Source organism: Cottoperca gobio, chromosome 1, assembly GCF_900634415.1.
Source record: "Cottoperca gobio chromosome 1, fCotGob3.1, whole genome shotgun sequence".
Classification (NCBI taxonomy): Eukaryota; Metazoa; Chordata; class Actinopteri; order Perciformes; family Bovichtidae; genus Cottoperca; species Cottoperca gobio.
In genome coordinates this window covers 8,182,273-8,208,303 of record NC_041355.1, presented here as the reverse complement: position 1 = coordinate 8,208,303, position 26,031 = coordinate 8,182,273, and the positions used below count along the sequence as shown (strand labels likewise).

General features: G+C 37.6%; 2 protein-coding genes across 3 annotated transcripts; both read left to right on the top strand.

Annotated features, from left to right (window-relative positions):
* The first annotated feature begins 2,259 nt into the window (after window positions 1–2,259).
* acer2 (alkaline ceramidase 2) lies at window positions 2,260–13,290 on the top strand. Its single transcript, XM_029438945.1, has 7 exons — window positions 2,260–2,371; window positions 2,558–2,729; window positions 3,135–3,249; window positions 5,615–5,756; window positions 6,217–6,354; window positions 10,062–10,199; window positions 10,865–13,290. The coding sequence occupies exons 2-7, from the start codon at window positions 2,616–2,618 to the stop codon at window positions 11,049–11,051; spliced, it is 834 nt and encodes a 277-aa protein (XP_029294805.1). The 5' UTR covers window positions 2,260–2,371; window positions 2,558–2,615; the 3' UTR covers window positions 11,052–13,290.
* A 1,443-nt stretch (window positions 13,291–14,733) lies between these two features.
* LOC115013240 (tetraspanin-5) lies at window positions 14,734–24,924 on the top strand. Of its 2 annotated transcripts, none has more exons than XM_029439488.1 (10): window positions 14,734–15,163; window positions 17,542–17,592; window positions 19,422–19,568; window positions 19,658–19,828; window positions 19,928–20,053; window positions 21,182–21,229; window positions 21,905–22,021; window positions 22,111–22,172; window positions 22,988–23,041; window positions 23,136–24,924. In XM_029439488.1, exons 1-9 carry the CDS (start codon window positions 15,080–15,082, stop codon window positions 22,998–23,000), a joined length of 819 nt encoding a protein of 272 aa, XP_029295348.1. In that variant the 5' UTR covers window positions 14,734–15,079; the 3' UTR covers window positions 23,001–23,041; window positions 23,136–24,924. The 2 variants fall into 2 exon arrangements, with proteins under 2 accessions (XP_029295348.1, XP_029295258.1); XM_029439398.1 differs by having other exon boundaries at window positions 14,735–15,163; window positions 23,151–24,924.
* Window positions 24,925–26,031: the final 1,107 nt, after the last annotated feature.

Genomic DNA, 26,031 nt, shown 5'->3' with positions numbered 1-26,031 from the left:
TGCTGTTTGATTTTCATGATGTCTGCACTATAGGTTTAGTTTAGAACAAAACTTACAAAACGAACAAAAAGAACACATTTTTTTTATTATATAAGCAAAATTTCACATTCACAAAAATACATTTTATAACAGAAAGCCTATATTTATTTATTTTTATAAATGAAATTCAACAATACATACAAACTATTCTGAACTCTGTTTCATGTAAAACCACATGCCAAGACTGGTGTAGCCTAAACATTATTTGTAGCTCAAAATACATATTTTTTATTTATATATTTATGTATTCAATGATTTGTGTGTTTTTCGTTTATATAAAACTATCTACTATAAATCATATAAGTGCAGGAACCCCAAGAGATGGAAAGCTGAAGACTTCTTAAGTATTTTCCTAAAACTCAAAGCAAAATAGACAGATGACATTAACGTATTTATTATATTAATTAATGGTTATGAACATGTGGATAGGCATCAACACAATGAGGCCATTATTGAGTCATTGAGCATGAAACCGCCAGAGGGTGCCAGAGAGTGGATAAGGAGCTGTGATAATTACCATCTCACTCCAGTCAGAGAAAAAATATTTGTACCTAGACAAATCATCTTTAAAATAGCACATTACGTTGAGTATTTAGCAGTTCATCTGTGCAAAAATCTTTAATAATACAAGACATGTCTATGGCTTCTTCAGCATGCAGGAAAGCAGCTGCTGAACAGCTGTTCCTCTTTTTACAGTGTGAAAAAACAGACCCCTTTATGAACTTTATTAGCAACATGAAGGCAACAGTTACAACAAAGATGTCATTGCAAAAAAGACTTGCCAATCCAAAGGCACCAGTCAGAGCTGGGTAAAAGCAACAGATGTGATAGAATAGAAAACTAAATATAAAAAATTATTTTACATGAAATAAAAAAAAATAGCTCACATACTACTGGGATCCAATGTCCAATGTTTCAAGCTCAACTACTCTTCATCAGACAGAAGTGACATTACATAAAATACAAAACTAAGCTAAATCAAACTAAAACACAATTAACATAACTTGGGGTAACATAAGGGTTTCAAATAATGTATAGGTTCACCAGACTTTAGAGGTTTTTCTTTATACAAAATGTATTATGTAAATGCATTTAGTTTTTTCTTGCCTTATGTGTTAATATAATTTATTAAGTATAACCACATTATTTAGGATCAAATGTGTGATACCAGGGATTCTTCCCTTGTAAATTCAGTTATATACCAACAAATCTAGAAAGCTATCAGCTAGAAGGTGAACTTCTCCCAAAATGTAAGTGATGAAAGTGATCAGCATTAAACAATACATACTTGTGTTGCACTTACACAACAATATTATGAATCATACTGTAATGGCTCTGTTTCACATGTAGCAGTGAGCCATGCCAGTGAGTCAGAACGCAAACAATACCAGACAAAATAAGTGATCAAAGTACAATCACATCTGAATAATGTTGCCTGAATTCCATTTAGCCTCTTCAGGTCCTGTTACCGTTCATGTAGCTCACTGTCACCCTGTTATGACTTACTGGAACATTTGAACAGAACAGAGTCGTTAATACAATTAGTAACACCTGTGCTTTTCCTGCTATGACAAGTCAAAATTTTGCAGATTTAGATTATTAATACAACATCAAATCAACAAATATATTATTATAAATTAATATACTCAGCAGTAGGCCTATATAAATAAATTAAAATTAGTTTAAAACACTTATACAGCTCAGCTGCAACAAGTGATAAACATCAATAATTATAATCCAATAATATAATGCATTCTAGAAAATAGAGTACTTTTGCATTTGGTATATTTTGATGTTAATACTTAAATAAAGTGTTTGCATGCAGGACTTTTAGCTACCTGTAACAGAGTATTTTTACCCTGTAGTATTACTATTTTTACTTAAGTAAGAGAGCTGCGTACTTCTTACACCACTGTCCTAAATAGGTGCAGATATGTCCTTTATACCACTGCTAGCAAGGGAAATTGTCACACACAAAAAACTACAATAATGCACTTAAGTGAAAACAAAAGTAAAGGTTGGTTTACAAAACCACAAAATACAAAACAATGTTCACTGATATTTATAATGCAATAAGGTTTAATCCCATATGTAAAATGGTCTTTTTATGAGTTTATTTACTAGTGTTAAATACATTTTTTGAGTTTATTCTCCATCTCGTACGTAGGTGGTTGCTTGGGGTTTATTTTAAAGAGAAAATGACTTCAGTGCTTCCGGACACAGGCCGCTGTGGTCTCATTTCACCGAAGACGGAAGCACACAGGAGTGACTCTTCTCGCTGCGCTTGAGCACTCTTTGGCTACAGACCGAGCAGCTGTCAGTGCACACATTGGTGAGCGTCACGACAAGCAGGAGGCTTTGTGGAAGGACAGAGGCTTTAAAATGCAGCTCAGCGACGACTTATGTAGTTTATCACGTTGTCGTGTCAGGTCTCAAAACGTTCAAATCTAGCGTGTGAACAACGAGTTGAGAGATAGTGACATTTTCCTCAAGTCTTGATTTTGTTTTAACTCTCCAGAGCTGACGGCGGAGTGTTGTCTGAGCTGCACTGTCCATCCGACAGAACAAGTCCAGACATGAGTGACGTTAATCTGATTTTTTGGGACCAGTTGCAGGCTGGCAGCTCCGACGTGGACTGGTGTGAAGGCAATTACCTAATTTACCCCAGCATCGCTGAATTTTACAACACGGTTGGTTTGAACGTTACCTAACGATCTGTGCTTTTCTTTTTTCTTTTTCTGTTTTGCATAATACAGTTGTATGTACAGTCAGAGTTAACCAGACTACAGCTCTTCCTCCTTGTTCTTTGTATTGCACTGCTTTTCTTGTAGCTTTTAACAGTACTCTCAAATGAGCTATAGCTAGCTATACTGAATTAACAGATCTGGCAGCTTTTAGTTTTTAGTTTACTGTTTACAGCATCAGGTTACAAATGTTTATTTTCTTCATTCCCACTGGCTGTCAAGTTTGTTAAAGGCCAGCGAGGCTCGTGCACTGATCAACTTTTGACAAGCATGTTGTCAATGAGCTACACGATCAGTTCAACTGTGATGTATTTTTTTGCTCATAGCTTTTCCTTTTGTTTATCATTTCAGATCAGCAACATTTTGTTTTTTGTTTTGCCGCCCATATTAATGTGCTTGTTCCGCCAATATGCAACACATTTCAACAGTGGGATTTACCTCATATGGATTCTACTAGTTGTGGTTGGTAAGTTGGCTGGCTGACATTAATGTCTACACACTGTGATGACCTTTTTAACCTTTCTTGTTTCTGTTCAGCTTCCTGGGAGCCCCTCCTCATCTTAATTTCACTTCAACTTCCCTCATCTAACAACCCATATAACTCCTACTTTATCTATACATTAGAAGTGTCAGGCTAGTATTTCATGTGTTTAATTTGATATGGCAGTTAATGTAATATAAAAGCATGCTTTATTTCTGCTGTATGTAGTGCTTAATTGTACAAAGATTATTAGAGTGTGCTCTGTAATAATCTTATAAGAGAAAATGCACTGCTGCTGCAACAAACAGTCAATAATTAATTGACAGAACATTAACAATTTTGACAATCAGCGAATTCTTTAATGACACTAACCTGAACAAGACATTTGAAGATGTTATATTGGACTAGATTAAGAAATTGTAACCGGCATCTTTCACTATTTTCGGACATTTTATAGACAGAATGAATTATACATTGTACAACATGTACGAGTTTTATGTCATAGCCCATGTTCTTAAACTGCAACAGCAACAACACTGTTAAATGTAGGTTTCCTCAGCTGTGGCCTCTGTCCCTGTCCTCCGTTAAAGCTTTAGGCTGTCCTGAATCATTTTACCCTCTTTAGAAAAACACGTTTTCATGACTAGGCTTATTCATTGGTGGGTTGAATAAGCCTATTGCGCTAGATTTGATTTGACACATTATTTCAGTAGTAAATGGTGCTACTGTATGTAAATAACAGCACAGTCCTGAAGAGATTACAGTTCCTTGTTCCCTCAGCTGTTATGAGAACACTCAAGTTGCACTGCCAGCAAAGATAACCTGACAGACCACCCAATGTTCCTGAGAGGTGACCTTACTGGGTGATAATTGAGTAGCTGTTGAATAGGATTTGCATAACTTAACTTAAACTGGATCTTTTCTTTTAATTTCTCCGATCAACCCTTGTTCCTGACCACACATGCGTATATATGTAGCCTGGTAGCTCTGACTGCATCCATAGTTAGGAATCTGGAAACGGTTAAAACTTCCACAGCTGTCAAGCGGGTTACATGGTTTCATCTCTCCACCTCCGTGTCTGTAGTTAGAACGACCTTTGACCCGAGCAGAAAAACAACCCTATAGGTTGGAGTTTGAAAGCGACATACAGCTGCTTCTCTTTGGTTTCGGCCTCAGCTGTGTTGGGACCATATGGTTTAGGGCTACAGCATTGCCTGCTACCAATACGTATACAGTATTGGATTATATTCATTGTTCGTTTATCTGCTTTATCTCTCTTTTGTTTTTAACGATCGTTTGGTGAAAATGGTGAAAAACGTCAGTCACAGTTTTGCAATCCAGTCCCATGTGAGGTCTTCAAATGTCTCGTTTTGTCCGACTAACAGTCCAAAACCCCAAAAAATATTTAGTTTACCATCATAAAAGAGTAAGAAAACATTTGAAAAGCTGAAACCAATTAATGTCTGACATTTTTAGAAGAACAAAAATGACCTAAACCATGCCATTTGATTATTTGAAGTAGTTGCGTAATGTTCTGTACATCAACTAAATGATTAATAATCAATGAATGGGTTAAAGCGGTCTCTGTATGCGTTTTTGACTTACACTGATATGTTGTCGTGAGTACTAACATCTGGCTGGAAGCAGCAGTCCCTTTTTGGATAAGAACTTCGTTGAACTGTAGGAATCTCCTGTTATGAAAACAGATTATTCTGATAGTAGAAAGTCTGCAGGACCGTGATAACAAAGAGGCACTGACTTAATGTTACTGTGAGTTTTGAAAGTGTGTGGAAGGATCACTGCTTTCCAAGTAGCGGTGTTACCGATTGATTTCATATTGATATCATGTTAATAATATGCATATGATATTAATGTGTAAATAATATCAGAACACCCTACACACCAATGAGTGTAATTAATTTGCCAAACAAGAGACAAAATGCACAATAAACAAAGTTAAAGATGAATTTGAATGATTTTTATCTCAGACTTTCTATAGATCCAGTGATAATATCGTAAGTTCTTCTGGCCACGATAATCGTGTAGTGACAATCTGATCTATTTTTAATTAACTCGTGTCGTGTCCCTCACATCGCTGAAGTCAGTCACCTGTCTGCCTACAACATTTAATGTCACCACAATGATTTCTTTACACATGTAATCTGTTTAAAGTGTTCTCCTGTAAAGGTGGCATCAGTTTGTCATCACTGGCTAGTTTTCATGTCGGCTGTAAACTGGACAAACTCCACGTTTGTAGCTCCTGACACAAAGTGTCTAAGTCTTAACTGATATTTCTCTTTGACTTTCTTCTGACAAAAAAAGTGTGTGTTTCTGTGTCTCTTTCGTTCAGGTATTGGCTCAACATATTTTCATGCCACCCTCAGCTTCCTCGGCCAGATGCTGGACGAGTTGGCCATCTTATGGGTTCTTATGTGTGCCATTGCCATGTGGTTTCCCAAGAGATACCTACCCAAGATGTTCAGGAGGGATAGGTATGTCGACTAGTGTAACATTGTATACACACAGCTGGAGGTGTGTGATGCAGTAGCGGTTGTGCTACATACCTAATACAAACATCTCTTTTATCTCGTATTGCAGGTGCACATGCATCCTTAGTGTAGCCACTGTTTTGTCACATGATGTGTTCCCACTGCTATGACTCCCTGTTTAATAATAGGCCTGTCTAAGATAGCTGACTCCAGTAAAAGCTGCATCACATGTCTTTACTTCTCTTTCAAAGAGCCATCATGTTTACTCTCTCACTTCAGGCTGTCATCTAAAAGTGTCCCCCCTTGTAGCTAATTGTTCTTGTTTGTTGTCTGAATGTTCGTGTGTTGTAGTCATTTCTGGAAAGACCTTTCAGATGTTCTTTCTGAGTTTCACAATGCTGACCATAGAGTGCAAAATGGCTGCAATTGCTGTTGTTCTGACTTGTTTTGCTTTTCAATTTAGGTCAAGGTTCAAAGTGGTCATCGGCATCTTGTCAGGGATCACCACGGGCCTGGCCTTTGTTAAACCTGTCGTCAACTCATTGTCACTAATGACTCTGGGCATCCCCTGCACCGTACTGCTCATTACTGAGCTTAAAAGGTTAGTAAGTGTTTTTTTAATTTTAATTTATTTTAATAAATCGAATAGGTGCAGCCTTGATCCAGGACTATCATGCTCATAGCTCCTAGTATTTTTAATGGGAAGAAAGTTGAAGATGTGGACTCACTTGATTGTAGGCAGTCTTATTAGGGGGGAAATATGTCAGGCGGTTGCAAAATAACAAAAAACATGAGTTTCTCCATCTAAGAAGGTTCTTTTCCATTAAAGTCAATACAAACCATGTAAAATCAAGGAGGGCGTAGGGTTTCTTCCTCACTCTGACTCACTGTTTTAGCTTTCGAATGTTGGCTATGCAGCGGTTACACCTGGCTGTTACACCTGGCTGTTACACCTGGCTGTTACACCTGGCTGTTACACCTGGCTGTTACACCTGGCTGTTACACCTGGCTGTTACACCTGGCTGTTAAACCTGGCTGTTAAACCTGGCTGTTAAACCTGGCTGTTAAACCTGGCTGTTACACCTGGCTGTTAGTAGGTGTAAATAGGGATGTCACGATACCCGAAATCTAGTAGTCAATACCAATACCAGTAACATTTCACGATTCTTGATTCTAATTCGATACCACGCCAAAAAACGAAAAGAAAATAAATCCCATGTTCTTAAACATACACTCTTATATCACCGTTTACTGTTTCAGGAAGTTAAACGGGTCATAATTCCCTCTCGAATATCTTTTTTATATTGCTGTGAAAACTGTATATTTATTCAAGTTTCTCTCTAAAAGTTACATTTTACACGACTATATTTGAACACATTATGATAAGATATGTTCCAATATTCATTTATTAAAATAGGGCCTGAATGCACCATAGTGTAAATCTTTGAAGCCTCGCTCAACACAGATTTGTTGTTCACAATGTTGCATTATGCTGGACCCCTCGATAGTGAGTTTACTGCATCCCAAAAAGGATTTTTATAGTCCACGGTACGCGCTTAGTTTCAAGCCCTGACGGTATGAACAGCCACTAAAACTAGTATCAATGTCAGCTGTTGTAATGTTAAGTAACTGGACAAAAGGGAAACGGTGTCAAGATTTAATTTCTGCCGTCTACAGTACACCTTTGTCCTTTTGTACTTATGATGACATGTTTTCTGTTTCAAGTTAATTATAGGACCTAATGATGTGAAAGAATGTTCTTGAAAACACACAACATCCGTGTGCGTGTGCGTGCTTGTGTGTGTCACAGAAATGTCGAGCTGCTCTGTTGTTTCCGTTTCCCACATCCCTTACTCGCCACCGTCAATCTTGGAACCTTAAGTCATCCATTGTTCAACCTGTTAGGTATTCCTGACATTAAAAGAAAAGTGCCAGTCATCTATTGAGGCCGCTTGTTTTTGTTCTGCTACAGTAAGTGGGAGAGAATTCCTGTTGCCCAGGCTGATGGACTTTTACCCTCAGAAAACTTTTTTTTGTTGTTGTTTTTGTACAGTGCGGCTGTTGACCCCTACTCAAGTCACTTCCAGTTGGACAAGAACAAGTTGTCCGCTGTATAGGGCCTCCAATACAAATATTATACTAGTGTTGAAGATGAATGGCAAAATGACCCGAACTCTCTGTTGTGAACATGCGTCAGACTTTACAGACAGACTCCCTGGTTCAGCTTGATCTACCATACAGATGTGCGCAAACACATCTTTCCAGTACGGCGAGGGATTATTACCAACAATGTGGGCACGCTTACTTTCGAGTTCAAGAATAAAGTGGTTTAGATAATCTGTCCCGTCAAAAGAGTGTTGACATATAACATGCAAAGTAAACCTTTCATATCATTCAAACCAACGCATGAAGACTTCCAGTGTCCTCTGGAGCCTCTTCGTTTCTTTTCCCTCGAGTGTGAGAAGCCTCTCAGCGGTGCTCCACCCCAGATAGACAGACTGTCCTTTCCCTCACTTATCTTTGCTGCCGACACTCAAAATGTCTCAATCACGCTCACGAACGCTAACGTCTCCAAGGAGAAGTCCTGGTTTCATGTCATGTTTCTTATCTTGCGTGTCTGTTTGAGTTGATAGGCGCAGTATTCCAGATATCCGGCTGTGTGCTGATGGTTTTGTCAGTGTATGTTTGTTGGCAGGGAGGGGAGTATTGTGCTGTATGTATGTAAAGGCAGTTACTGAGACTGTTGCGGGCTCACAACTGTCCTGGATGCAAATTATATTTGTTCCCTTGTGAATATAATTGTTCGAAACACTTAACAGAATGTTGACAATTTAATGGCCTATTTCCCTCATTGGCCATTTATTTCTGTACTTCCTGTTGCTGATGAGCAGCCATGATAACATGTTTTTCTTTTCTTTTTTTTTTCTTTTTGAAAGACGAAATAACGCACTCTTTCTCTTACAAATGAAAAGTTGAATCCACAAGCATTTGAAACGCTTCCTTCCTCAGTACAATATACTCTGAGGTTTTGCTGCTTCAGCTTTACTTAGTCTGGAATGAGCAGCAGCTCGTGGTGGTTAATGTTAGTCACACAGAAATGTCTAGCTAACGTTTCCTAACATTTCTGAGACACTTCACTGACTCTGAGTCTTCTTACTGAGTGACTTCTTTCTCCTTTTGTCACAGAGACGTGCAAGGCTGCTCCTTCACTTTAGAGCAATGGCCTCTGCAGCTGCTTGTTGTTTCTTTAAATCTTATTGTTGCTTTCTGAAAGAAGTTCATCCCAACATTCCTTTCTCCTTGAAACAATGGTAACTGAAATGTAAGGCTTGTTAAATGGCGCTTCATCAAACGCTTTGTTCTCAGTGATAAACTATGACCGACGGTTGCATCATCATCAACACTAGTCAGGGTTCCTTGCTCCTGTCTTTGTGTCTGCCTCCGCCAGCAGCAGTTCTGTAACTGATGTGTCTAAGGAGGACAAGACTAAGAATAGTTTTTATCAGCGGCAGTCTGGATTAGCACATGTCTCTGTAGGTCAGTGGTGTGTCCCAACTAGGAGATATTTGTGCAGAGACCAGAATACTTGTATCACAGTTCTGTCAGCGCCCAGAAAGAAAAGGGAAGATAATCTCCCTTCTCTAAAAATAAAAGGGCTAACCTACAATTTAACATCTTGGTATGGACATCTCAGTTGTTACTATAACATCACCCTAGTAAGAGCGGACAACACAGCCAGTCAAATGATCACAAACCTTCAGAACCAGCTGGGGGGGTTGTGCACCACCAGAACTGAACACCTGTATTAATAACCTCTAGGAGGCTTAAGATGCATCAAGCTAAAAAAGGAGATTTTCCAAAAAGTATTTAATCTCCAATCTAATAAAGATTTCAAACGAGAAATTGAAGTTGTATTTTAACTTTATTTACTTTTTTAAAAACACTTTCCTTGCTCCCATTGCCATCAGATGATACTGGTGGTAGAGGACTTCACATGATGTGTGCTTTGTTTGAAATGTTTAAGTCTTAATGTTATTAATCCTACTGTACGCTGCACCCAGCGCCAAACGGCAGACAAAGTTAGAGACTAGCTGCTAAACATAGTGGAGCATTAACTGTTTGCACATTCACCATATCTGCTTTATAATGTTGTGCTCACAGCTGATTTCCACTGCCAAATAGTGGCCCAAAATATAAATAGATAAATAAAATAAGTGTCCCAAAAAAACCAAAATCAGTTAAAGCAATATAGCAATGTGTTTAGCATATTTTGTACACATTTCTCAGTCCTCTGTTTGGTCTTTGCAGGTGTGAAAACCCACGTGTGTTCAAGTTGGGTCTGGTCTCAGGGATCTGGTGGGCGCTGGCTCTGCTGTGCTGGATCAGTGACAGGATATTCTGTGAGATGTGGTCGTCTGTCAACTTTCCATATTTGCACTGTGCTTGGTAAGCTCAACAACAACTCAGAGGAGTTATTGTAGTTTGCACTGTTGTTAAGGTTTTACATTTATGGACTATGTATGTACTCTTGTGACAGATTAAATTATTATTATTATATTATCTATAATTCTTTTCTGTCCTTTAAATCCTGAAAATGTTCTTTCTTTTCAAAACTAGTGAAATAAATATGCCAGAGCAGTTAGTTGTTGAATGAATGTGTAAACATAAAATGAATTAGACTCCAGTTTTTAATGTACTTACACAAAGAGTGATTGACAGGATAGAAAGAGACCAGGAACAAAGCTTTACAAAGATAGGTAAAACACTAAACATTGTGCACTCTATCAAATATGATGTACATACAAGTAGGTGTTTGTATTTCCAATAGAACATTTAGAAATTGGGGTATGCGTCTTGAAACGTAAGAGAAGGGAGATTGCTGGGCTCGAATCAAAAAGGAAGAAGAAATTAAATTTGAGCAAAATACCAGAAAAGGTTGATTTGGATTGAGAACAAGTAGAAAGGATCTTACTGCGCTGCAAGAAAATGTGTATTTAAAGACTCTTACAGACAACGGAGCCTCGATAAAGCGCTGTAGACAACACCTGGATATATTTAGAGAATCTTTTCTTAAGTCGTTTGGTTCATTAAGACTCCTCTTGCTCTTCCAGGCACATCCTCATTTGCCTGGCGTCCTACTTGGGTTGCGTCTGCTTCGCCTACTTCGACGTTGCGACTGAGGCCCCAGAGCGAGGACCCGTCATCATGTTCTGGCCAAACGAGAAATGGGCCTTCATCGGCGTCCCCTACATTTACTTTCTCTGTGTCCACAAGAAGTCTGCTATCAAGGTAACTTAAGGTGACCGGGGTCTGCTGCTCTGCTGGTCGTGCTCGAACACTTCTCACCAGGATGCATCCAAACAACGGGGCAACGGGCGATGGGCGATGAAGGTGATCCACATCGTGGCCGACCATGAGAATTGATCTTTTTCAGTCCCTGTCTGGTTTCGTAACACAGCAGTGTCTGTCAAAGAAGCGAAGTTGTTACAAATGAGTAATTTATGACGATGAAAGGGTGACTTTTTAATGAACACGGTATCGCAGGCAAGAAACCTTTACAGTGTTCCAAACATATTCTCAGGCTTTGCATATGCGGTCATATGCAAAGTATCGGTATTATGCATTTCAGGCTTCTTTAAATAGAAGATTTTGTACATTTTATAGTAACTAAGAAAACCTCATTATAAAGCGTCGTATTGCCTTTATAAACACAAGTATAGCATCTCATAGGTGCAGTCTGGCCATTATGAATATTTAGAAACAATAAAGCACTGGATTCATTAACTGTGATTTAATGCATAATGCATTAAAGCTTCATATTATATTGCTTAGCCAGTCTTACTATGCTCAATTAATCAACAGGCTGGTTCATACGATGTAGAAGTGTGATAAGTATTTCACACAAAGCCTTCTGTGTTTTTAAACTCGTGATTGATTCATACCCGCCCTCTTTATATAAAACGCCAGAGACACGATGGGCCTCTTTATGTTATGTTTTGCTTCCAGCATGCCATTGTGATCAATTAAGATAGCATATATAAAATGTGTTTTTAATATACTCCTGTATATATCTTGTCAACTAACAATGTAATATGCAGGTTTCTTCCTAGGAAAAGCATATCATTCATACATTACTGAATGAATAGGTACCCTTTTAATATCGGCCAAATCCCAAAGTAAAAAGAGACGAATCAGAATGTGAAATCAAACTGTATTGAAATAAGACTGTTCAAGTAAATAATTACATATTTTGCACAAGATGAAGAATGGTTCTCACAGCCGACGGCTAATTGCACATTGCAGTGATTATTACAATTATGTACTCAAAAGCTTTGCTAATGTACAGCTTTTAATGCTGAAGATTTCAATGCAGATGTTGTTTTTCAAACCGACGTCTCAACTCTTCAGGGTTATTTATTCCAGGCTCAGTATTATAGACTTTGTGTTAAACATTATTGCAACTATGGAAACTGTGCAAAAAGCCTTAATCAAACAGTATAATGGACGACAAAGCAAATGAAGGTACACGGTGTCCTTGTGTGATGTATCTGGATGTGTTTGCTCTAGAAGGGGAAATGCAATGTAATATTAAATAACAAACAGAAATGGGGTTTATGTTATAGCAGTTATTGGACAGATTAGTTTGTATTACTTCTAACCTAAAAACCTATTAATAGAAATGATGTAGGTAGGATATAAAAGGGAAGTGTGTTGGGGAGAGCGAAGCTAAACGCTAACCCTAAAACACAGGGATCACCAAAGCTTTTTCACCACAAACCATTGTTTTAATGTTGTTCTTGAAAACTGCCTCAAGCTGTGTTAACTAATATTGTTTCAGTCCCGTCCTCGTGCAGAGGCTTCTGGGAGCTCAAACTGCTAAAATAACTTGTGCACACATGCAGGGTCAAATGAAGGATCATGATTTAGAAAGAGAGGAAAGAAAACAAGTATTTTCATGAGATTCTGAAGTATTTTGTTAAATCCAAAAACGATTTATATTTTTCTAAGTAAAGTGCAGCCGAAATGGAAGGGTGAAGTGGTTTTGATATTGCATGATTACCTTTGTATTGCCAAACTGTTTTTTTTTTTTTGTTTTTTTTATTATTGTATCTTCAGGAGAAACTTTGGGGACAGTATTGACAATGTGAACAAAGATGTTGTAGCGCACCAGAATACTTTCATCGTGCTGCAAATGATATTGAATCATACATCTGATCCACGATGGTGGCTTGTTTGTATGAATCACTCTCTGATAAAGGAGTTTATGTGTACAGGACAACCTGTTAAATGCTGCCCTCTGCATCGTGATATTTGTCTTGGCATGAGGTAAAATTATGATCTCATAAGTCTTTTTTATGGACTTACATGTGTATATAAATCTCAGTTTTTTCTCTGCCTGCATTGACAATACAGACAGACTGCACAGAAATATTTATTTTCATAATTTATCCTGTTTTGTAAACAAATATTTCGTATAGATTATTAGAACATTAGTACGTTATGTTATTTTATGCAATAAACTAAGCCAATACTCAAACATGGTTGCTGTTTGTTTTTTATAAATCGCATGCATTATGATGTTGGAATATGATGTTGGAATACAGCATGCTGCAAATATATGGTTCACGGTCCGTTTTACATTTAGTAGCTTTGTCTCTTACATAAACTGAGCTGTTTTTGGACTGACTCACAATCGAGCAGGTGACAGTCTGCCACTAGGGGGCAGAGTTTTCCTACTTTATTTTATTGTTCTCGAACGTCTCAACACTGATGACTCCAAACAAACCTTCAGTTTTTAATATGTGAAAATTAGAATAGTCAATTGATTGAAGTGATTGAATTATTATACAGAGCCACCACTTTCCTCCACATTAGACTGATCAGGGTCTTTGAGATGTCACAAAAAAACCTACACATTTTTGGGCATACAGCAGGCTTCTAGACAAAGCAATTCTAGTTATAACTGTGTAGCACAATGTACATATAGCAACAAGTAACCTACAAAATAATACAAGAAATAGAAATAGAAGAAAAAACGACCTGATACCCACCTCACAGACACATACAACATGCAACATCTGAACTAGATATTTGCAGACGTGTAAATGGAAACATTAAATCACTTCTGCTTTAATTATTTTCTGTGGTGAAGCATATTTTTATAAATAAATGACTGAAATTGTAAAAGATATAATCTTAATCCTAAAATGGTCATACAAAAAGATTCAGATGTGTTCCACACCATGTAAGAATGTAAAACTAAAAAGTATAATGAAGTCACTGCTGAGCACCATTTAATTGAGATATTTCAACTCTAAATCGATTTATGTTATCTAAAGTGTTCCGTATTGAATAATGAACTACACGATTATGAAATAATATGAATGAATAGAGTCAAAAAAATAAAACTATGAAATATTTATATTGCAGATGATAAAAAAAAATCTATACCAGAGTTTTTTTTTATTTCAAAATGAATGTATTAACTGTCAGGCAAAGGATGTGCAATGAAAAGTGTCATTGTGACATGAAATTGGGAAATATATCATTGTGAAAAATATGACATTTTGAATGAAAAATAGCTGGAATCAAATTAAAATGACATAATAAAGTATGTTACTGTGAAAATAGGCAGGTTCTTCTATTATTGTTATTATTTATTATTATTTCTCTTTTGTTGGTTGTATGTGTCACACATGATCGCTTATTGCATAATGTCTCATTTATGCATTTATTTAATATTCATGTTGGGTCTCCATAGAGCCCAATAGGTCTAACAGGTTTACTTTTATATTCGTATTTTCTATTATAAACCAAATGAGTTACTCAGCGATGAATAAAAGATACTTTAAGTGATTAAATATCAGGCCTACTGTATTTCATGGTCACACGAGGGGAGTGACGCCTTCTGCTGGAGGAAGTCCCGCCTACTGTAACCACTAAAGACTCTCATTGGTTCCCACTCAAGTCAATCAAATAACAACCATGTCTAGATTATGGGTCAGATAGAAGACCATCGGTTTTAATCTGGTTGATTTCAGGGGTTTTACTTCACCGTTATACCTAAAGAGATCCATATCGGGTATAAACGGATATTTGTACCGATACCAGCGGATGTAACGCTCCTCTGCGGCTTCATCTGCGCCTTTTGCTAGCGGAAATACAGCAGGATGTTTATTATTAGACGCAAAAACAATTGACGAGGCTTTGTCGAGGCTTAAAAAACAAAAAAAAGGTGTTTCCACAACCAGGCTGTCAAACATAAGAGGACCATAGATGTAACTCCTTTCCCACTGCGGGCGGCGTTTAAGACAAAAACCATCCAAATGATGTCCGGAAAGCATTTCAAGGCTCATGAAGTGAGCTGCTGCATCAAGTATTTCATTTTCGGATTCAACATAATATTCTGGGTAAGTCCCCTGTTTGCTGTGTTCAGGACTTCAGGCCTGGTATCCTCATTTTAATACATACTGACATGACATGCTTTTGTTCTCCATCAACAACAGCTTTGCTTTATACTGCCGCGAGAGCCCTTTTCTTTCTTCCCGTTGGTTTTCATTGGCGACATGGATGATTTCATCCCCTGCAATATAGGCTCACTGCTCCTGTGCACTTGCTCGCACTGTCACCTATCAGCTTTTGTTTTTGTGTACACAGCATCAGTGTAAGGGAGCTCTGATGAGGGGCTTTCATCGCTTGTTAATTGTATTGTAGTGTCAGTGATGTTTGGGCAGAGTATGTGTAATTTATGTAACAGTATCTTCATCCCTGATCCTCCTGTATTGAGTGAAATCCCAGGGGAAACAAACACCTCCTCTAGTGCTTTGCATCCCACCAGTAACCCCATTAAGGACTTCTGGACGTCCCACTTTAGGCCTCCAGTTACCAATTGTAGACAGAACCGGGTTAGATAGAAGTAGGGTAAGAAATCCTTTTCTAAAAGAGTTACTGGGAATAACAAATGCATGCATTAATACTAAATATGAAAGTATGCTTCATCTGAAATGAGTGGTGGGAGATATGGATCAGAGCTGCAATGATTACAATGATTTAAAAATAAATGCCAAATATGCTTTTCCATAGTAATTAGAATAATTAGCGTCTTCAAATTCCTTTTGTATGACCAACAGTGAATAACCCAAAAGGGTTCAATTTACAAAGATGCATCAAAACAACAAAAAAGCATACAATCCACACATTTGAGAAGCTGGAACCAGAAAATGTTTTACATTTCTGTTTCATAATTGACTGCAAAGATTTATCAAATGCTGCTAGTTAATTTTCTGTAGATTGACTAATTCAATCAACTAATTATTGCATTTTTTTTTATCAGGATATCAGTATGTATTGTGATATTACATTTAGAAAAATAATTGTTAATGGATGAAATAACCAGATGGGATTGACTAAATGAAAATCCAATATTGCCAAAAGGCACTCCTGTTTTCTGGTTTGCAATCATTGTCCGAATGTTTTCTGTGGAAAAAGGCCAACTGAGTCATTTGCCCAGTGACATTAAAATGATTTTTAAGAGGTTTGACAGTTGACAGACTTATATTGTCTCAAGATATATGTCGTCATTTCGTCATATCCCTTTTTGAAAGTTGTGCACTTCAGAGGAAGGCCAACTGTCGGGCCCCACAGAGAGTCAGTCTGCAGGCAGTGACCTCTCTGATCGCTCCACCCTTCATATATCATCAGAGGAAGTTGGCTGTGTCAAAAGCATCTGTTCCTCCTTCCTCTGCAACAGTTTCCCAATTAATCACTTGAAAAGTTCATCTGCAATGTGCTTTATATCTATTCAGTGGGGGAGGGGGGATCCAGTCTGTCAATGCGTCTGATAAGAGCAGTAGTCTTGCCAAGTGGAAATAGTCTTTTTTATTCTGTTTCTGTTAGAAATGTCCTTCACTTTCTGTTGATGTGTACCAGTTTTAACATCTTACAAAATATGACAAACACAAGGTCCACTTACTAATTCTGGAGCTTTTAACCGTATAGAGTTTCCTCTGTTGTTATGGAGAGTTGTCATGAATATGACATCCTCTACTTTTTGGATCAACAAAAGCCACCAAATCAGTGGTACAAGGATACATTTTACTACTAACCCAAGAGATGCAAACCTACAGTTAAATGTAAAATAGTTTTTACAGCAGATTTTATTTCTATTAATTCTATTTGTTCTAAATCTCCAAGCCGTCGTGTACGTAGAGTAAGGCCTAGTTTTTGCGGCCTGTCATTAAAAAAACATATATATATCTGGGTCAAGTGAATAAAAGAATTGCGGCCGGTATTGACGACAGCGTGGCTATTTTAAAAAGTGTTATGGTTTTTGTTTTATTAATTAAATCCAAGTGTTGTCTTACAGTTGCTGCCTTAGCTGGAAAATAAGAAAGACATCTTAGCCCATGTGAAAATATAACCAGTAAACCAGTCTTAATAATAAATGAAGTCTTTTAATAAATACATTATAATATTTTATAGATATTACAATTAATTCTAATGTAGTCCTTGATTCCTATCTTTAGAAATCCTGAAACGTGGTTTTGAACTCTTCAACTGAAGGTGGAAACTTGTACAGTCATAATGCGTCCAGGCAGCTGGAAGATGCTTTCTAATGTGGGAGTCTCCTGCTGATACTGCAGACTGACATGAGAAATATTTAGTTAAAGGATCACTGCCAGGAAAATCTCTGTGGTTTCTCTTCTGTTCTTGTGTGATTACTACATGTTGCAGTCACAGCTAAAATAATCCTGCTCTGTTGTCTCTTTCTTCTCTCTCCGTCTGTCAGTTCCTTGGAGTGGCGTTCCTCGGCATAGGGTTGTGGGCATGGAACGAAAAGGTGATTTTTTTCTCTCTCTCTCTCTCTCTCTCTCTCTCTCTCCTCTCTCTCTCTCTCTCTCTCTCTCTCTCTCTCTCTCTCTCTCTCTCTCTCTCTCTCTCTCTCTGTCTCTCTCTCTGTCTCTCTCTCTCTCTCTCTCTGTCTCTGTCTCTCTCTCTCTGTCTCTCTCTCTCTCTCTGTCTCTCTCTCTCTCTGTCTCTGTCTCTCTCTGTAACAATACGTTGAATTCATTTATTGTGTGAATCGCTTCACATGTGGACACACAAGCAGATCAGTTACATTCATCTCCTGTCCTTTCACCCATCTGACTGCACGGTATAATAGCAGTGGCTTTACTGAATCAGAAAGGAATGTCATGATTTCCGGTGGGACGTCCCTCTGAACAATGGACAGAAGAGAAGATCTGATGCGTTTTACAGATTCATTCATTATGTAGTCTCAGTACTGGGCGTGTAAAAGAGGGAGAGACAGTCCGATGAGTCTTCATGCGTCTTGACTTTCACTGACGAATGTTTAAAGATTAAGATCATTTCTTAAACTATTGTTTCGTTCACATATGGCTACAACTAATGATCATTATTCATTAATCTGATTATTTTCTTGTTTACTTGATTACATAACGATTTCCTAAAGCTCAAGGTGATGTCTTCAGATGTCTAAAAACCCAAAAGATTCATTTTAGAGTGATATAAAACAGAAAAGTAACAATCGTCACATGTGCAAAGCTGAACCAGAAAATATTTAGTCATTTTAAAGTTATAGTTCAACATTTTAGGAATATTATATATATATATATATATATATATATATATATATATATATATATATATATATATATATATATATATATATATATATATATATATGAATATATATATATGAATATATATATGAATATATATGAATATATATGAATATGAATATATATGAATATGAATATATATATATACATATACATACATACATACATACATACATATATATATATACATGAATATATATATATATGAATATATATATGAATATTCTGTCGCACAAAGAGTTAGATGAGAAAATTGAGGCGTCTGTCATGTCTGTATGTTAAATATAAAGCCGGAACCAGCAGTCGGTTAGCTTAGGTTAGCACAAAGCCTTGATACACGATGTCCCGCGTGCACTAGTGATGATTATCTCCGACCAATCACGTTCTAGTATCGGCTCAGCTCGCTTGGAACCTCGACCGAGTTGGTACCAAAAAAAGTACCAGGTACAATCCACAACTTTGGCCAATGGAAAACCAAAAATATAGCGAGTTGAGTACCATGTAGTGGAAATGTGTCAAAAACAACAATTTGATGTTTTTAAGTAAGTCAATGCTCCCGCCAAGAAATAATCCAGCTCATAACCTCCATTAAACCACAACTTGACGTTTTTACACTTTGTTATTTGTATGGATTTAACAAACATGAAATTAACATTTTGATCAGTGAGCTTTAAAGGAGCTTGTAGGTAGATTTTGTTATTTGTTATATTTTATAACATGCTAGCTGTTTCCCCCTGATTTCAGTCATTATGCTAAGCTAAAATAGCCGGCTGTTGGCTCCAGCTTCATATTAACCGTACAGACATGTGAGAGGTATCAATCTTCATATCTGCATATTCCCCAAAATGTCAGACTACTTCTCTTAAATTATTATCGAACTACCGTGCAATGAATTCTCTGTGTTTCAGCTCATCACATTATTGAGGTTGGGGCCTGGGGGGGTGTACACTAACAGCTCATGGACACAGTAAACTTGAGTCCAATTTCAAATGATTTCTCTTGTAATGACCTCACTCTGTTTTTCCAGGGTGTTCTGTCCAACATCTCCTCCATCACAGACCTTGGGGGCTTTGACCCAGTCTGGCTCTTCTTGGTGGTGGGTGGTGTGATGTTCATCCTCGGATTCGCTGGTTGCATCGGAGCGCTGCGAGAAAACTCTTTCTTGCTCAAATTCGTACGTTCTCTTATCAAACACATTGTGAAGAAATAAGATCCTAAGATTTTACTTCTTGGTCTCATAATAAAATGTGTTGCATGTTTCAGTTCTCTGTGTTCCTGGGTATCATCTTCTTCCTGGAGCTGACTGCAGGAGTCCTGGCTTTTGTCTTCAAAGATTGGATCAAGGACCAGCTCAATTTCTTCATTAACAACAACATTCGGGCCTACAGAGACGACATTGATCTGCAGAACCTGATAGACTTCACCCAGGAATATGTGAGCTCTGTTTCTTTATCCGCAGTACTGATTTCACTCCAGTGTTGGTTTAAATCTTTTACGAGAGATATTTCTTTTCTGTCTGTTTTAACCTTGTAGTGGGAGTGTTGTGGAGCTTTTGGAGCCGACGACTGGAATTTAAACATCTACTTCAACTGCACTGATTCAAACCCGAGTCGTGAGAAATGTGGCGTGCCCTTTTCCTGCTGCACCAAAGATCCAGCGGTATGTCGCCACAAAAATGCACCACTCTCCAGTCTTTCTCATCCACAGCCAATATGTTCCCATTTACGGTAATACACAACAAGCCTATGGGTGTGATTTGAGGTTTTTGTGTCTTTTTAAAGTTGGAGTACAAATTGAATAGGTCACTTGTTAACATGTTGAATCTTTTAGTTTGAGAGCAAATGACGAGGGTCCTCCCTGTGACTCATAGCCTGGTTATCTGCGTCCTCCAGAAGGCTGGCTGACGCTGTCAATTATCATGGCTGGCTGCCAACAGGACGTCGAGGCCTCAGTGTTTAGTGCTCTCAGACGCTGCCAGCACAGCAAAGTCGGAAAGCGACAGGGAGGAGTTGTCTTGACCATGGCTTTTTGTTTTTTTGGCCGAGAAATGCTTGAACTGCAGCTCTCAGTTTTTTATTTGCTGACCCAAGGACATGCTGTTCCACAAAAGTCATCCTCCTTTGAGAACAACACTTCATAAAAGATTAGCACGATTATCAAATGTTTAACATGTGTTTTAAAATGAAAACACATTATAATTATATGCAGATGTGTTCTTAAGTCTTTGGTGATGACCATTAATATGACACAGCATTTCTTTATTTTCTTAGTCCTCAAATATAAAAAGATTAAATCCCAGGTCCTTCCCTTAATATTTTCGATCTGCCCGTCTGTGGAACGCAGACCTGAGTTTACTGAAAAAAGTAAAAAAAGAAAGCTGTTTTTTTTGACAACTTGTTGACAAAAAGAACGATTTTGCATAACTTGAGATTTTCATGCAGATGCTTAGTAATCAAATATTCATCCTGTGTGGCTATGCAAGGCCAGCCTGTCGCCGTTGTTTTAATGTTTCAGGATGTTTACCAGGTCAAACATGAGTCGAGTCTCACAGCACTTAAGTCTAAGGTCCCAATTTTTGTGACCTAAATCTGACGAAAGTCTAAGTTTTGAGTCTGAAGTCTACAGCTGTGCAGAATTATGCAGGTTTATTTCACTCCAGCAATACGCTGGACAACAGTGGGGATATAATGGTATAGTATGTTCATCTCCAGTCCAGGTTGAAAACAAGCATTATTAGGATTTCTACAACTTCCAGTAATGAATTAAATGTCTAACTTTTCTTCACAGGAGGATGTAATCAACACTCAGTGTGGCTACGACATCCGAGCAAAAACGGTGAGTGGCTTCACAGAGATTGAGACCGTCGTCTAAAAGTAAGCTAGTGATATAAAACAGTAGAGTAAGAACACAGAGTAGAAATTGCTCTGGTTTATTTATCTTCTGCCAGGTTTATTTGGCTGCATGAGGTCATCAAGTACTCCACCCTGGGCACAATATTCCTCTTTCAGTATGTTTCCCAACTCCACTGTCTTCAAAATACAGCAGCTGGCTCCCCATCAGCACTTTGGGCCGTGTGGTATTACTCATGCTGCAGCGATGCACTGGGTTTTGGACCCCCTCCCCCATCATTAGCTTTGGCCTTTCTCCATAGTACTATAATGTAAGGAAAAGGCTGTTTGTGTTCTTGATTCTAAATGTGATGAGAAGCCAGAGTAGACTAGTTTTTACAAGAGTCAAAAAGCAGTGGACTGAGTCTGTTAACATTCAGGCAACATTAGTTTAAAGGGATTTTATTGTGAAGGAGACCAAAGGTGAAAAGGAGAATCATGTGCTCCCATTAAAAAGTAACTATGTTGTCCAGTGCTGCAAAGCAAAGTAAATTCCCACATCATTGCCGACAGTAACTCTGAGACTAAGGACTTTTTCGAGGATAAACAAAGTAAAAGCCAAAGCTTTCATCTGCAGTTGATTGTTAGGCTATAATACTGGTTTATTTAATTTATCCGTCAGGACTCTGAGCAGCGGACCTTCATCTATATCAAAGGATGCGTTCCTCAGTTTGAGAAGTGGCTTCAAGACAACCTGACAGTGGTGGCAGGCATCTTTATTGGAATTGCATTACTACAGGTGAGGAACAATGCGAACACTTTAGTTTACTATATCATCTCTGTTGACTTTAACCAACCTAATGTATAATATTGTTTTTTTGTTTTTAGATTTTTGGCATCTGTTTATCGCAGAATCTCGTGAGCGACATTGAAGCTGTGAGAGAGAGTTGGTACGTGGAAACAGTTTGTTCATTCAAGCACAATTTCACTCGGGCTGCGAACAAGGATGTATTCATAATTAAGGTTGTGAAATTGGTAAATAAAATAACTTTTACTTTAGCTGCAGATGTGCAGGAGCCGGGAGTCTCCACAACTATTAGACTGTATAGAAATGTGGTACCAACATTCATGTATGAATTGCAATAACTTTAGTGATCCCTTTTTTCTCTTATCACCATCAAAGTTTTCATTTGTCCTGGGAAATATCGTAAAACATCTGCTGGATCGATTAGCACAAAATTAGGCTCAGACATTCATGGCTCCTAAGGGATTAATCCTACAAATGTTGGTGCTCCTCTGAAATGTCCTATAGCGCCACCATGAGGTTGGCATTTGTGGTTTTGAGTGCAATATCCAATATGTTGATTTATCACCAAATACCTGGAAACCAATGGCATTCCCACTATCCGCAGCTGTACTTTGTGTTTACTGCTAATTAGCAAATGTTAGCTAACATGCTACACTAAGAAGGTGAACATTATGCATGTTCATTGTGAGTATGTTAGCATGCAGATGCTAGCATTTAGCCTGAAGTCACTTAAGTACAGCCTTAAGGGTTTAAAGCTCCAGCAACACTAGTAGCAATCATAACAACGTATTGTGAGACAGATGTGTTTCTTGTGACTTTCATCATGCACCTTTGCATGTAGGGGAAGTTGTGCCAGATGCTGTTCTCTACCAAAGCCCAGCCTCACAGAGTTGTGTAATGCTTTTAGCTCTTATTGTATTGCATCTGTTTTTAAATCTTCCTCTGGTTTTTGTGCAGTTTGTTTACCTAAGACCTCCACAGAAACTCCAAAGGGCAAGAAGGATGTACCAGGTAAGCACTATTAATGTTGCGGCGTACTAATATAAATATTTATATTGATTGATTCCATTGATTTTTCCCTGTGTGGATTGTCTTTGCACTGAAGTGTTTCTTTCTGCAGGACTCTGCAGTTTGGACGCCAGCAACGAAGGGAACAAATTTAATCAGCTAATGTGTCCCAAATGAAGAGTCTCTTCCACATGTAAATAGTAAATGTAGAGTTATTTTTAGAGTTATTTGTGGCTCCTTTTTTGAATGAAGCACAACCTTAAAATATACTGCAGCTGCATTGTAAATGCTTTACAGTATAAGCGGCTCAAAAGAAAAGTCCCAGTTCACAGAGCAGAGGGGGGGTCACACCTTGTAAGCAGGACACATGAAGGTAGATTTGATGTATCAGAGGTAGTGCTTCATTTAGAAAAGGGCCTTGGTTTTATATGTCTCACAGCTGCAGTTTTTAACACTGCATGTAAGAGTTGTGTACAAAGAAAAAAGTGATTCTGGAAATGCACTGCATGCCTATTGTCTACTGGTAGGACATTGGCTCTCCTAAATGTATTTCATTAATGTTAAGTATTTTAAAAAAATATTTGTAAAATAGCCACTAGTTTAGAGTGAATCGGCTGGTTAGCACTTTGTTGAATGTTTAATGGAATCTACTTAAAGCGACGGAGAATTACCTTTTTTTTTTTAGATTTATTTCCATCTGTGACATAATGCTCGTATTCTACAGATGCATACAGTTTGTAAGCAGAGTTTTGTTTGGGCTGAGGTGGATTTAGTAACATGTAGTATCAGGAAGAGATATGATTTGATATCTGATTCTTTGCAAAGTTGCAGTTTTGTTAAGAGTTTTGGCAGTAACGTTAAAGAAAAGTCTAAATATATGGAAAGAAAGTAGAAGATGTGGCATCCAAATCAAAACTCCGCCTTCAGCACTTTAATCTTCATATAAAAGAGATTTCTGTCATGACGGACTGTTAGTCTAGCAGTAGCCACTGGAGGGGGCACTTTTCCTTAAAAACCTGCAAACTGCATCTCTTACTTCATGGTGCTGCAGATATCTTTTTTTTCCAAAAGCAGTTTGACAGGAAATGTTTTTCAGCACATTATGAGTGTTGTGCCGTTCCTTGCACATTACCTAACTGTCAGTGTCCATTCAGTCTTTTCCCTCTATTTTTTACTTTGTTGCTGATGTGTTTCTTTGATGGAATCTGCCTAATTGATGAGATACCCCTTGTTTGTTGTGTTAGATTTTTTTGATCTGTAAGTTTTCACTGGAAAATTAGGATACAAGCTATTTCCAAGGATCATGAATGGCATGCTGGCACTGCTGGGTGGAACTTAACTGAACGTAGAAATGATTGATAGCCTATATACATTCTGTACATTACTTGAAAGTAAAGCAGCACACATGCTCCTTCACCAGCATTATTTTAAATGCAAACCTTGGAACTAAGATACAACTTGTATGTTTTTCTTTCTAGATCATATGAAATCATATCATGTTGTGTCAACCTTTTTAATAGAACTGCATAGCATGAAAGTATAAGCAGCCATTTTATGTAAAGGCGGTGTGAACCTGCAGTATGTTACACAGAGCTTTTTCTTTGCAGTCAAATCTTCTGCAGCCTTGATGAACTGAACTAAACATCCTTACACAAAATATATTTAAAAATACAGCTGTAGTGGGGTCAAATATCCTTTTTTCCACTAAAAGCTTCATATGATTGTTGTTGACTGATCACACTTTTTCTTACCACTCAGTGCCATATTTGTGATTTCTACATACTCCCGATTATAACTTTTGTTTCACGTGTACTCCTGATTCTTGTAAATAACTGGATCGTGACAAGTTGTAAATATATATCTGAATAAATGTGGGTCTTTGCAAACTTGGGTCTGTGTTTTCATACTGTATATAGATAAGTTGATTATGTGTGGCAACAGTTATTAATAGTTTTTAAACTTAAAAAAATAAAGATGAATGCAGCTTACTCTCAGACCGAGTGATACAGTTAACAGGACTTTCTTATTTACAAGAAAATATGTCGATCATTGTTGAGCTACTGCAAGTTAAAGCAAAATATATAATTAATTGCCCCGTCACTGGCAACAAAATAGTTAAGTAGTTCATCTTTTCTACACAAGGAAAACAATTCACCTTTTTCATCTTGTATATTTGACATTTGACATGAATTTACTGAGGATCTCTTCAATTAAAGGATAATTATTTTTAAATGATTCCTCTTCTGTAACTTTCTGTCTGGCACTTGACAAAGTTGACAAAAGAAAAAGAGATCCTAACTAAAGACATTGACACTGACATGTTAAAAAACAAAAGGATAAATTGTACTATGAACTCAATCGTACATTAGTGTTTATAAAAAGTATGACACGACAATAAGTAAGGACCTCTCCACTGCACACAGTTGGTGTTTTTCACAGCAGACATTTGAACTTTTGATTGGCAATTAAGGAAACGCACAGGTGTTACTAATAACAATAACGATAGCTCTGCTGTGCACAATATCAGGACTCTGAAACTGAAGCAGCTAATTGGAAATCAGCCGTAGTCATTTTAATATTTACCCCTCTGCTTTTCCTACTGTGACGTGCCAAAATAACTATTGTTCATCTTTCACCAAGTTGGACAGGCACGAGGGTGTGGTCAGGACATAAAAACTGATCAGAAGAACAATGATAAAAGCACTTAATTAACCAGTGAAGGGTTTATTAAGTACAAAGATCAACACATCAAGTTGTAATATGAAATTATCACACAACCTTAAAGTGATGGAGACCAGCTTTAGTATATTACACTTTGGCCACATTGCTGTTTTTCTCTTAAAATAAAGCACATTTTCAGAGAGAACAACAGCGATTTGTAGGTTACACACACTCTTTCAACACAACCCTGATAATTTGCAATTTAGATAGCCATATTTGATAGATGGTTGTGTTTCCTGTGTTATCAGGTAGTGATTGCAAACGTATGAACT

Bases quoted from the DNA above. Each gene is read 5' to 3' on its own strand.
- acer2 (XM_029438945.1), top strand. From the start codon at position 2,616: ATGAGTGACGTTAATCTGATTTTTTGGGACCAGTTGCAGGCTGGCAGC. The intron at 2,730-3,134 runs GTTGGTTTGAAC...TTATCATTTCAG, and splicing joins TCGCTGAATTTTACAACACG to ATCAGCAACATTTTGTTTTT. The intron at 5,757-6,216 runs GTATGTCGACTA...TTTTCAATTTAG, and splicing joins AAGATGTTCAGGAGGGATAG to GTCAAGGTTCAAAGTGGTCA.
- LOC115013240 (XM_029439488.1), top strand. From the start codon at position 15,080: ATGATGTCCGGAAAGCATTTCAAGGCTCATGAAGTGAGCTGCTGCATC. The intron at 20,054-21,181 runs GTATGTCGCCAC...TTTTCTTCACAG, and splicing joins GCTGCACCAAAGATCCAGCG to GAGGATGTAATCAACACTCA. The intron at 22,022-22,110 runs GTGAGGAACAAT...TTTTGTTTTTAG, and splicing joins TTGGAATTGCATTACTACAG to ATTTTTGGCATCTGTTTATC.